Source organism: Macaca thibetana, chromosome 16, assembly GCF_024542745.1.
Source record: "Macaca thibetana thibetana isolate TM-01 chromosome 16, ASM2454274v1, whole genome shotgun sequence".
Classification (NCBI taxonomy): domain Eukaryota; kingdom Metazoa; phylum Chordata; class Mammalia; order Primates; family Cercopithecidae; genus Macaca; species Macaca thibetana.
In genome coordinates this window covers 64,895,775-64,907,125 of record NC_065593.1, presented here as the reverse complement: position 1 = coordinate 64,907,125, position 11,351 = coordinate 64,895,775, and the positions used below count along the sequence as shown (strand labels likewise).

General features: G+C 57.8%; 2 protein-coding genes across 4 annotated transcripts in view; both read right to left on the bottom strand.

The window, feature by feature from the left end:
- Nucleotides 1-7,533, bottom strand: part of NAT9 (N-acetyltransferase 9 (putative)) — a 101,885-nt gene extending 94,352 nt beyond the window's left edge. Inside the window, exon 1 of the mRNA XM_050764435.1 lies at nt 7,394-7,533. Within this exon, the coding sequence (XP_050620392.1) occupies nt 7,394-7,400 (7 nt within the window). The 5' untranslated portion in view covers nt 7,401-7,533. The remainder of the gene's footprint in view (nt 1-7,393) is intronic.
- Nucleotides 96-10,593, bottom strand: FDXR (ferredoxin reductase). 3 transcript variants are annotated; one of them, XM_050764307.1, is made up of 12 exons: nt 10,412-10,593; nt 9,618-9,715; nt 4,400-4,495; nt 4,062-4,184; nt 3,744-3,857; nt 3,328-3,429; nt 2,417-2,524; nt 2,078-2,162; nt 1,746-1,945; nt 1,492-1,663; nt 675-845; nt 96-545 (listed from the first exon to the last, which is right to left on the bottom strand). In XM_050764307.1, exons 1-12 carry the CDS (start codon nt 10,488-10,490, stop codon nt 415-417), a joined length of 1,479 nt encoding a protein of 492 aa, XP_050620264.1. In that variant the 5' UTR covers nt 10,491-10,593; the 3' UTR covers nt 96-414. The 3 variants fall into 3 exon arrangements, with proteins under 3 accessions (XP_050620264.1, XP_050620263.1, XP_050620265.1); XM_050764306.1 differs by having other exon boundaries at nt 2,417-2,542; nt 4,400-4,492; XM_050764308.1 differs by having other exon boundaries at nt 4,400-4,492.
- Nucleotides 10,594-11,351: the final 758 nt, after the last annotated feature.

Genomic DNA, 11,351 nt, shown 5'->3' with positions numbered 1-11,351 from the left:
CTCTGCAGCGCCACCTGGTGACGGTAGGGGAGCTACGGCCAGAAGGTGACCCCCGACCCCAACCCTTCCAAAAAAAGTCCCCCATTAACCATGGCTTTTGGTTGCAGCTGTTTTATTTCCAGCATGTTCCCAACCTGGTGACCCTCCACAGTCCAGCAGTAGAGAGGTGGGTAAGGAGTTAGGTCGGCCCGCACCTCCACCTGTCCCTAAGGTTACCTCGGTTGCTGAAAGCTAAACCCTCGGGCGCAAGGGCGACCTTCCCTAGGAGGGAGGAGACGCTGGAATAGCAGCCAAGCCTCCAAGCCACAGCCAGCTGGGATCAGCAGAGGTTGCAAAGTCCCACTCAGACGGATGGAGCCCTTCCCCTCCCAGCATTCATCCCTTCCCTGCCAGGGGCAGGGGCTGGGGCTGGGCTCAGTGCCCCAGCAGGCGTAGCATCTCTTGAGGATCCACCAGCTTCTCCCTGGGCTTCCCTGTGCCCTGGCCCCGGGCCACCTCCTCGGCATCTAGCTTCTCCCAGTCTGAGAAAGAGACTGGCCGGACCCCTGAAGCAGAGGGGAGATTCTTAACACCTCCTCCTTCACCCCTCCCAGAACAAGCCCCTCCCAAAGAGTGAGGCCCCAGAGAAGGACCACCCACCCCACCTCCCAGGACCTCCGCATCGGGGCCCAGACCTCGGCTGCTGAGCAGGGCCTGGATGGCAGCGTAGCCAGGCCTGGGGCCCAAGGGGAGCAGCCCAGCCTTCAGGTCCTGCAGCAACATCTGGCCAGTGAGGAAGCTGTCAGTCATGGTTGTGGCTATGACACCTGTAGGTCCTCTCTTCACCCAGCCGCTGCAGTAGAGGCCTGAGAGGGGGTAACAAAAGGGGAAGGAAGGGAGGTGGCTGGATACCACCCTGGCCATCCTGTGCCCACAATCTATACCATGTGCACGCACAGACACCCCACGCCTCTCGGCAGACTGTCGGCTAAGCCCGCTGTGGCCACTGGTCCACTGCCCTGGATTCTTCTCGCCCTGTTTTTACCAGGCTGACCCCCTTATACCTCTGTTTCTCTATAGATGAGGGGATCCCTAAGCTTAGGAGCTGAGGCTTGCTCCCCTGCAGTTTCAGTAGGCCCTTGGTAAATGTTTACCAAGTGAATTAATCACTAGATAGGTATGTGGGCCCTTAGTAAAGCTGGAAGCTCCCTGAGGACACAGGTTGCCTTATTAATCTCCAATCCCAGCACTAAGCACAGGGCCTAGCCCAGAACAGACCTCAGTAAATGTCTGTTGAATGACTTAATGACCCGACATATGGCCCATATGTCCTAGCTAGACTGGAACTTCTCTCAGGGCCAAGAGGAGGGTGGTACTGGGTCCTGGAGAGGGCCTGCCCTACAGAAGCTTCTCAGTGCGTGTTGCTAGATGAATGAACGTGTGGCCCCAGGAGATACCAGCTTCTCGGCCTCTCACCATAATTCAGCACCCAGCCTCCTCACACCCTCTCACCTGGCACATCCATAACCCGGCCCTCCACATTGGGGATGACCCCAAGCTTGGAGTCAAAGGGCACGCTTGGGTCCACAGGACGGCTCTTATATCCAACGCTGCTGAGCACCAGCCCACAAGGGAGGTCTTCCATGTCTCCCGTGGGCACTGCACGGGTGGCCTCACCGACACCCTGTTGGGGAGAGTGTGGGCAACACCAGGCTGGGGTGGCAGAGGCCTGGGAACGGGGTGTCTTTGGGAAACGTGAGACTCACCTCCAGTCTAGTGACTGCCAGGCGGACACCTGCCGCCCGCCGCCCATCTGGTGAGGGCAGCACCTGCTGGGGGCTTCGGAAAAAGCGGAGGCCCCAGGCACGGGAGGCTGATGCCCAGCGGGCAGCCTCCTCTGGCCCTGGCTTCTCCGTGGCCGTTCGAAGCAGCAGTTCCGTCAGCCGCTTCCTTGGGCGGGGGACCTCTGTTGGCAACGTAGAATGTCTCCAGGCTGTCCCTGGGCCCCAGCCCTCTCCCTGCACACCCTTCCCCAGTCCCTGTCTGACCTAGGCCACCCTCCCCCTAGTATTTGGGGGGCCAGGCCAGGGTCCCTCACCCTTGATCTTGTCCTGGAGGCCCAAGAAATCCGCAGGATCCAAAATGGGCCGCGCTCCCGGTAACTGAATCATCTCCCGAAGCTCCTTGAAGATGGGGGCAGGGAAGGGGGAGGAGGTCAGGCCCGGGACACAGTCCACCTCAGCCCACCCCAGGGTCCAGCCCAGGCAGGAGACACCTCCCCCTCTTCCCTGAAGGCACAGGGCCCCCGGGGCCCTGGCTGCTCCCCTTCTTCCATCCCAGGCAGCAGCTACTCCCAGGGGCTCTGCCCCACCCCTGCTCCTTAAGGAGAGGCCCCCTCCACTTGGAACCCTGGCTCCTCCCACTCTGGCCCCAGCACCTTAATGGTGAAGGCCACTTGCAGGGGTCCACGCCGGCCCACTAGCCACACTGTCTTCACTCGACTCTGCCTCAGTACACCCAGGGCTGCCTTCGTGATGTCCGTTCTCTGGCACAAAAGGAGGGCCTTGGAGTCATCAGACACTGACCCAGGAAAGGGCACTCTCCATTTGGTCATGTCCCCACCGTGGGCCAGACGGCTGGCGGCCCAAAATTGCACCACTGCTCCCCCCTGGTGGCCAGATGGAGCATTGCTGCCAACTCTGCAAATGGCTCCAACTAATAGCACACCAGACCCACACGGTCATTCAACAAGTATTCACTGGGCCTCTACCATGTGCTCCCCGACATGCGAAGAGCTTGGAGGAGCAGGGGTGGTCAATGGTGAGCAAAAGAGACAAGGTGCAGGCCCTCACAGAGCTTCGGATCTGCTGGGGAGATAAATACTCATCAAACACTCATCAATGTGTGTAAAATTGCCGTGGCGATAACAGGCTGTGAAACAGAAGCAGACGGGGCTATGGGAGGAGGCATGATGGGGGAGTGGACCAATTCAGGGACGTTCTGGTGGAAAGGACAACTGAGCCAAGATCTCAAAGGTGAACTTTAGCCGTTAACTGGTGGGAGGTGAGTGGGGATGATCCAAGCAGGGGATGGTGTGAGCAAGGGTCCTGTGGCGTACTGAAGAATAAGAGAAAAACACCACTTAGCTGGAGTGCAGAAAGTGAAGGGAAAATGGTAGAAGAGGAAGCTCATGGCACTGCCCTTCAGAGGGCCTCTGCCTGGGCACCACAGGGAAACAGAGGCACTGAGTCCAGCTTGGAGAGGTGAGGCCTGAACCCTGCAGACAAGGGCACTCTATCCTCAGGGTGACTCCCCCTAAACCCCCCCCAGCCCCGACCTAACACTCACCTCCAGGTGCTCAGGTGGGGTCAGTAGGATGCGGGCCACATCCAGAGCCACGTTCCCCTGCCCCAGAATCACGGCTGTGTCACAGCTCAAGTCTGGCTCCAGCTGGAGGGAAAAGGTCTCGATAGGGTCCCCCGGCCTTGCTCCACTCAGCTCATCTCAGTCTGCAGGTGCCTCACGCCTGGTCCCCACTGTGCCCTGGGGCTTCCCCACACTGGTAAAGTCCACAACTCTGGTCCCTCCTCCCCCACCTGGACCCAGCTCTCCCCCAAGGTCCTCCACAGCTGGCCTCCCACCTCAGTCAGCATGAGGTCACGTCTCGCCATTGAATGGCAGCTCCCTCCCTCTTTCCCCAGGGCTGGCATTAAAAGGCTGAGGGGCGGGGAGGAAGAGGCAGCAGGCATGCTCCCCAAACTCACCTCCCGGTTCTCAGGAAGCCCGTTGTACCAGCCCACGAAGGCCCGGGCGGAGCACACACCTGGCAGCTCCTCACCAGGAATTTCCAGGGCCCGATGGTCCTCTGCCCCGTAGCTCTGATGAAAGATGGCAGGCCCAAGACCCACAGCCCTCAACACCAGCACTGATGGGCCGGGCAGCCCCCCAGGCTCCCAGTGGCCTCCTTCCAGCTTCTCCTCAGCAGCTTGCATCCTGGCCTCACCCCTGCTGCCTTCCACCCCCAGCCACCAGTCCCCTTCTGCAGCCCCTGCCTCCCCGACCTAGGGCCTAGCTGCACTCACCAGCACCACAGCATGGTAGGCCTCCCGCAGCTCCGGCACCGTCACGTCCCTGCCCACCTCCACGTTGCCCCAGAAGGCACAGCGGCCAGAGTGGGCCGTCTGGGTAAATGTGTTGATGACATTCTGCCAGGTCCCCCAGGAATGGGAGGGGTTAGAGGGTGAGGTAGCTCCAGGGTCCACGTCTGCACCACCCTCACCGCTCTGTGTCCCCAGGATGAAAGCTGGGCGGCATCGGCACAGACGGCATGAAGTCCTGTCATCCAGCCAGGGAGCCTCCCTGCTCTCCTCATCTTGACCAAAGCCTCCAAACCCCAGCCTCCAGGCCCACAGAGACCCACCTTCACCTCGGGGTGATCAGGCGCCACGCCAAAGCGCACCAGGCCAAAGGGCACGGGCTGCTTCTCGTAGATGTCCACGTGGGCCTGGGGGTGCTGCTGGGAACAGGGTGGCAGCTGGTGGGGCTGAGAGAGAGGCTGGGACCCCCCAGGTCCTCCCCTTCCCCAGACAGAGCAGGAGAGTTCAGGACTCTGGGCTGAGAACACAAGGTTTCCACCCTCTGCAAGGAAAAAGAGCACTCACTCCTCGCGGCGGCTCGCGCCTGTCAGCCCAGCACTTTGGGAGGCTGAGGCGGGTGGATCACCTGAGGTCAGGAGTTCGAGACCAGCCTGACCAACATGGTGAAAACCGTCTCTACTAAAAACACAAAAATTAGCAGGGCATGGTAGTGGGCACCTGTAATCCCAGCTACTCAGGAGGCTGAGGCAGGAGAATCACTTGAACCCGGGAGGCAGAGTTTGCAGTGAGCCAAGATCACGCAACTGCACTCCAGCCTCGGTGACAGAGCAAGACTCTGTCTCAAAAAAAAAAAAAAAAAAGAAAAGAAAAAAGGAGACGGCCAGCCCTTGGAGATGGGGAGAAATGTGGCCAGCTGAGGAGGCTGTGGCTTTCCCCAGGTGGCATTGTATCAGGGCGGCTTCTTGATCTTCTCAGGTCAAGCGCAACCCACAGCCCTGGCCTCCAACCCTTCGACACTTGGGACCCTCAGGTCCCAGCCAGTCTGAGGACCTGAGGGCCACCCTCCAAATTCACAGGTGCCTTAGCTCTAGTGCCCAGGACCACGCTCTGGGAAAAGGGGAGCAGCAGGACAGGGAGGGGGCAGAGCTGGGGATTCATGGGGAAGAGAGGTGGAAATGGGCCTGCTCCCAGTCTTAGAGAGACAGTCTCAGGCAGTGGTTCTGCGCTGACCGCCTTCCCGGGGCACCTTGAGAGGCCATGTGGAAGGCACAGGGTCGGGGGTCCAGCAGGCAAGTCTGGTCTGGCTCTGCCACCAACCAGCCACATGATCCCAGCAAGTCCCAGGGCCTCCCCAGGTCTCAGTCTCCCCCTCTGCACACTAGGACGGATGACAGCTCCCTCTCACAGCTGCTGGGAAGCATCAGGAGGTCAGGGTGGTGGGACTCTGGGCCACAGGCCGGTTAGCAGTAAAGCAGTTAGGGGTGCTACGGCTGATACGCCCAGCCCCCCATCCTATCATAGGTCCTCACTATGACACCTCCAGCTTCACTGGGACTCAAGACAAATAAGCCCCTGCCCATCAGTCTCCCTACCCACAACTAAGGCTCCCACCCACCTCCTCACCTTTGCCCAAATCCCCTCTTCCCCTCCACTCCCCTGCCTGTACCCAAGTCCACCCTCCCCCACCTCCTGCCTCTGTCCATCCCAGGCCAGCCACAGGGGGCTCCCCAAACCACCTCCCTCAAGGCCCACGATGTTGTACCCACAAAGTGCTCCCAGCTTGGAGTCAAACAGGTAGCCTTGGGTGCCAATCCCAGCTCCAGCACTAGCTGGCTTATGGCCTGGGCAAAGTTTCTTCTCTGTCCAAAAGAAGAGCCCTGCGGCGTCCTGCTCAAGGTTAAATGAGTAATCAGGCAGCCCGGGGTGCAACCTACTCTGAGTGTTCAATCAAGAAGGGAGCTATCATTACTATTCTGTTGCTGTATGTCACTGCCTTGCTCAAAAATCTTCGCTGGGGCCCAGTGCCACAGCATAAAGTTCAAACTGCTCGGCCTGGAGGTCAACACCTCACCCAACCGACCTCTCTATCCTTATCTTCCATTCTTTCCTGTGACGGATCCTTCACTCTGGGTCACGTTGTCCTCTCCAAGGCCACCTCCGGAACACTAAGTCTGCCAGATATTCTTACCCCTTATCTCTCGTGGCTGACCTCATCTTCCAGGTTTCCTTCCTCCCTCCCGTCCCTCCCTCCCTCCCGTCCCTCTAGCTGCTCCCCGCTAACAAGGACATTCTCTGAGGTTCTTCCGATGTGGCCCCCCTTCCTCCTCCCTGGGGATTTAACCCACTCCCTCCTGCAACCCCAAATTCCCTTTAACTTGCTGATGACTTTCTACTCTCTCTCTCTCCTGCCGAGACATCTTCCCAAGCTCCAAACCTGAGACCCCTGGATGTCCCACCCCAGATACCTCAAATCCATCCAGATTTAAGCCAAGTCCCCTTGCCCCAAACCGCTCCCCTTCTGCTCCTGTTCCCTCGACCCCATCCACTCAGGGCCCAAGCTGGAACTTGGGGCTCCTCCCTGAACCCCCACCTGATCCCATCTAATCCCCTATCCTCCCAGTCCTCTTCCTCACTACCACCCCAGCAGCTCCCCACTGCTCTCTGGCCACCAGCCCTGCCTGGACCTCCCCTGCAGGCAGAGGGGCATCCTGAAGGAAATCAGCACCCTGAAAACTCTCCAGTAAAGCCAACCACCTACAGCAGTGGGCACAGGAATCCTTCAGGGTGTTCAACATTGCTGACTCTTGGGCCCAGCCACAGAGTTTGATTAGGTCCGAGCTAGGCCCAGAAATGTGTATTTTCATAAGATGTCCCAGGAGACTCTGATGGGGGAAGAGGAGACAGCTGTGGACACCTCCCAGAGAAACCTGCCTCCAGAGCCTGGTCAGTGGCTTCCAAGCCCCCCAGGATCTGGGTCCTACCTACCTCTCAGCCTCGGCTCTCACCTCCTCATTCCTTACTGCACACACACACCTTCCAGAACTTGCCCTTTCCCCAGAGGGCCATTCTCTTCCTCTTTGTTCACACGGTTTTCTGTGCCTGGGACACTCCTGCCATTGTCCCCCAACCTGACATCTACTGCCCTTCAGACTGCAATTGGGACATCTCTTCCTCCAGACTGGGCATGGACCCCCTCCCCGCACCCCAGTCTCTGTGCTTACAGCCGTCAGAGCCCTAAAATACCTTGTAAATTATCCACCGGTCCCCCCGACATTCGAATGTCAGGTCCTCGAGCACAGGGACGTCTGTCCTGCTCACCCCCATGTTCCCAGTGAAGCCTGTGCCCAGAACATGTCACGTCCAGTAAATGGTTACTGAATGGACGAACATGGATGGCCTCGCATGGAGCTGCCTTCGCTGAGACCCCAGTGCCGTCCCTGCTCCGCAGTGGAAGCTTGGACAACCTCACTCAGCCCTGGCATCCTTACCTGTGAAGCAAGAGGCATGACACCTGCTTTGCAGGTTGTCATGAGGATGCTACGAGATGCTGTGCTCAGTGCCTGACTCAAGCTAAGTGCCACTGTCCCAAACGTGCTGCACGTGGTCCTGTCTTAGGAGCACAGCCAGTAGCTTGGAGCTCCCTGTGGGCAAAGATCAGCCCAAGGATCAGAACAAGGGTTGTAACTGGCCTGAGCCCCTCCCCATCCCATTCCACAAGGAAAGCATGCACGTGTCTGCCAGCTGAGTACAGTCGTGCCAAGAACACTGCCCGGCCGGGCGCGGGGACTCATGCCTGTAATCTCAGCACTTTGGGAGGCCAAGGTCAGGAGTTCAAAACCAGCCTGATCGACATGGTGAAACCCTGTCTCAACTAAAAATACAAAAATTAGCTGGATATGGTGGTGTGCGCCTGTAACCCCGTTACTCAGGAGGCTGAGGCAGGAGAATCGCTTGAACCTGGGAGGTGGAGGTTGAAGTGAGCTGAGATTATGCCACTGAACTCCAGCCTGGGTGACAGAGCCAGACTCCATCTCAAAAAAAAAAAAAAAAAAAAAAAAAAAAAAAAAGAGCACTGCCTGGAAGGCTTACTCTCCCCGCTTCCAAAATTTCAGGCTCAGCTAACAAAATGTCCCTTATACGAAGCCCTTCAGGGCCTCTCCAGCCCCTGTGTGCTCCCTGATTTCCATCCCAGAGCCCAGGCTGTCCTCCCTCCCACATGGCAGCGTGCCCATGGCCTTGCATTCCAGGATGACTCCCCACATGTGGGAGGCCCTCGCCAAAGCCCTTGGTCTGCTTCAGTGCAGCTCAAATGCACTCTCTTTTTTTTTTTTTTTTTTTTTTTTTTGAGACAGGGTCTTTCTCTGTCGCCCAGGCTGGAGGTGGCTCAATGCCACCTCCACCTCCTGGGTTCAAGCGATCCTCCAGACTCAGCCTCCTAAGTACCTGGGACTACACACATGTGCCACCACACGTGGCCAAATTTTGTATTTTTAGTAGAGATGGGGGTTTCACCATGTTGGCCAGGCTTGTCTCAAACTCCTGACCTCACGTGATCCACCTGCCTCGGCCTCCCAAAGTGCTGGGATTACAGGCATGAGCCACCTGGGCTTCCGGCCCAGGAAACAGTTTCTGATTGACCCCACCTGCCTCGGCTCACGCTGCCCACACTATTGTAATTAGCTCTTTCAGCTGTGTTGCCTGGGAAGCATGCATGGGTCACTTTTCAGCAGAGTGATCAGCTCATCCCGGTTTCCCAAGAACCTTCAGCTAGCGCTGAAGTCCCTTGTCCTAGGCAATCCAGGCCAGTTGGTCACCCTACATTTCGTGTGTGTGTGTGTGTGTATAATTAAGATATTCATCCTTTCTCCTATCTCCACGGACACTCCAAGCCTCTCCAAAGCTAGGCAATTGTCTCGTGTCTCAGTTAACCTGGGTATCCCTTCTCTACTCTGTCCCAAAGTCTGATGTGCAGTCTCAAGTATAACCTGTAGACTTGGCTTGGGGCCCTTCCTGCCAAGGCGGACGCTGAAAGCCTTGAGATCCTGGCCTTCACAGGGAAAGGGAGAGGGGCAGAGGGCAGGCTGAAATAACAGAATGGCATGGAGGACTGGAGCTATGGGTGAGGAGGGCATCGCAAGGCAGGTAAAGTTACAGAAAGCAGAGGAGGTAGGTAGCCTCGAGATGCAGGATGTTTGGGACAGAGTGAAGACAGAGGAGAAAGCAGGGAAGATAAAGGAGAACAAAGTCATTTTGCAGGTCTACATAAACCCCCCGGAGTGCTTGGCCAGGGAGGCAAAGCTGACTACCTGCCACTGACCACTCACCACCAATGTGTGTTTTATACCTCTCTCACACTGAGGACATGAGGGGAGGGGAGCCTCAGGTGTAGGTGAGGAAGCACGTGGGAAGTATCCAGGCCAGATGGCTGGGAGCCCCTTCCCCATCAGGCATCCAGGAGTACTCTTAAAACCCAAAGAGGGTGAGCCTTGCCCTTAGGACTGGAGCAGCAGGTGAATGATGGACTATGAGTAAGTGGTTTACCTTTAGCAGGTGTTGGGCTGTGTAGAAGCCAGCAGGGCCACTGCCCACCACACAGATCTGAGGGGTCTTCTCCTGTGTGGATAAATGGTGGCGGAAGCCTGGGGCCAGGCAGAGGAGAGGGAAAAGGTCAAAATTAACTTCTCTCCCCAGTCCCAAACCAACCTGAATATCCAACAGAAGCTGGAACTTCCCAAGCTTCACCCTCACCTGCATCCTCCTTCTCTTGTTCCTCAAGGCTGTGGCATTTGAGGGTCTCTTACTTCAACTGAACCCCCAAAGGCTGTGTGTTCATCCAGAGCCTCACATCTCACCCATGAACCTACTACACCACTGCCAATGGCCTGCCCAATAACACTTCATTCCCTGTCCAATCCGCTGGAATCCCACATCCTTCCAACGGCCTCCACATCATCCCAATCTCGCCCCCGTGGGTCCACAAAACGCTATACTGCCCATATAGACCCGTCTTATTCCTACAGATCCCTGTTTCGACTCAGACTTCGCCTCTCGCCCCACAGACCTCCGTATCACTCGCCATTCACCCTGTCTCACACCTGTGGATCTCAAAGTCTCTCCTTTTCACCTTTGTTGACCTCCGTCTCTCACCCTAGGAGCCTCACATCTCACGCACAGATCTCCGCCCACCCCCGTACACTACCGCGATCTCGCTAGCAAGAAGACACTCCTTCAGTCTCATCCCTCTCCAGCCCTGCCCCAGCTCGGCTCCGACCCCTACTCAGCGCTCGCAGGCCTCCCCGCCCTCCCATCCAGCCCCAAAGGCGCCCTGTTCCTACTCGGGGTGCTCCCGGCGGGAGGCGGCCGGGTCCGAGGCCACGCTGACCAGCCCCACCAGCGCCAGCAGCGCGAAGCCATGGCTGGGAACAGCAACCTGCAAGCGGATCCGGTCGTGGCTACTGCCCCGCAGTGCAAGCCCGCCCCTGCCCGGGCCCGCCCACAAGCGAGGCCCTGCCCCTAACCCCGCCCCCCGCGCTCCGGGAAAGCAGAGCGTTGCGGCTCCACCCCTACTCTCAAGAGAATCCCGCCCCCAAAAGAGAGACCCGCCCTTAACTACGCCCCACCGTGGAAGCCCCGCCCCTCAGAGCATCCGGGGTATACGCGATTTAATACATTTCTCCCCAAGCCTCACCTTCCCCCCAAATCCCGGAAGCCTAGAAGACAGCGAATCTCCATCGCTGTTTCAGTCTTTTCCCAAGGAAATAACCAATTAGAAAGGAGCCTATTTTACTTAGCCGCGCCCCTCTCGGGCGGCTCTCGTCGCTCGCTGATGACGCATACGCCCGTGCCATTTGATAGCGAATCCTCCCGCGTGACTTCGTTCCAGCCAATCATTAGTCCGGCTCCAAGCCAGCCTTCCCGCCTTTGGGAAATAACCCGAGTGCGGAAGTCCGGAACAAGGGAGCTCCCGTGCGGAACCCAGCAGCTTCGTTCTTGGACCCCGGGTGTTGTGCCGAGGTAATCCCTCAAATCCCTGTCTTTGTCGGGCCAGGGAGAATATTAAACCCTGGAAAGCTCGTCTCACCTCACCTCCTTTCCCATTACATAGGTGAAGAAAAGGGGGGCGTGGCAGTGTACTAGTACCTATGGTACTAAGTACAGAGCCTCCGACCCCCGTGCAGCCGTGTCGGGACCAGGGTTGAGGTACTCCCCTCGGGTTCAGAATTTAAGGGGGCTCCAAAACACTCAGTAATCAAGATAAATATAATACCGCAACGT

Excerpts from the sequence above, each read along its gene's own strand:
- FDXR (XM_050764306.1), bottom strand. The coding sequence starts at position 10,490 with ATGGCTTCGCGCTGCTGGCGCTGGTGGGGCTGGTCAGCGTGGCCTCGG. Across the intron at positions 9,716-10,411 it reads TCCCGCCGGGAGCACCCCGA|GCTTCCGCCACCATTTATCC; the intron begins GTAGGAACAGGG and ends GCCTGGCCCCAG. Across the intron at positions 3,858-4,061 it reads CCTACCATGCTGTGGTGCTG|AGCTACGGGGCAGAGGACCA; the intron begins GTGAGTGCAGCT and ends ATCTTTCATCAG.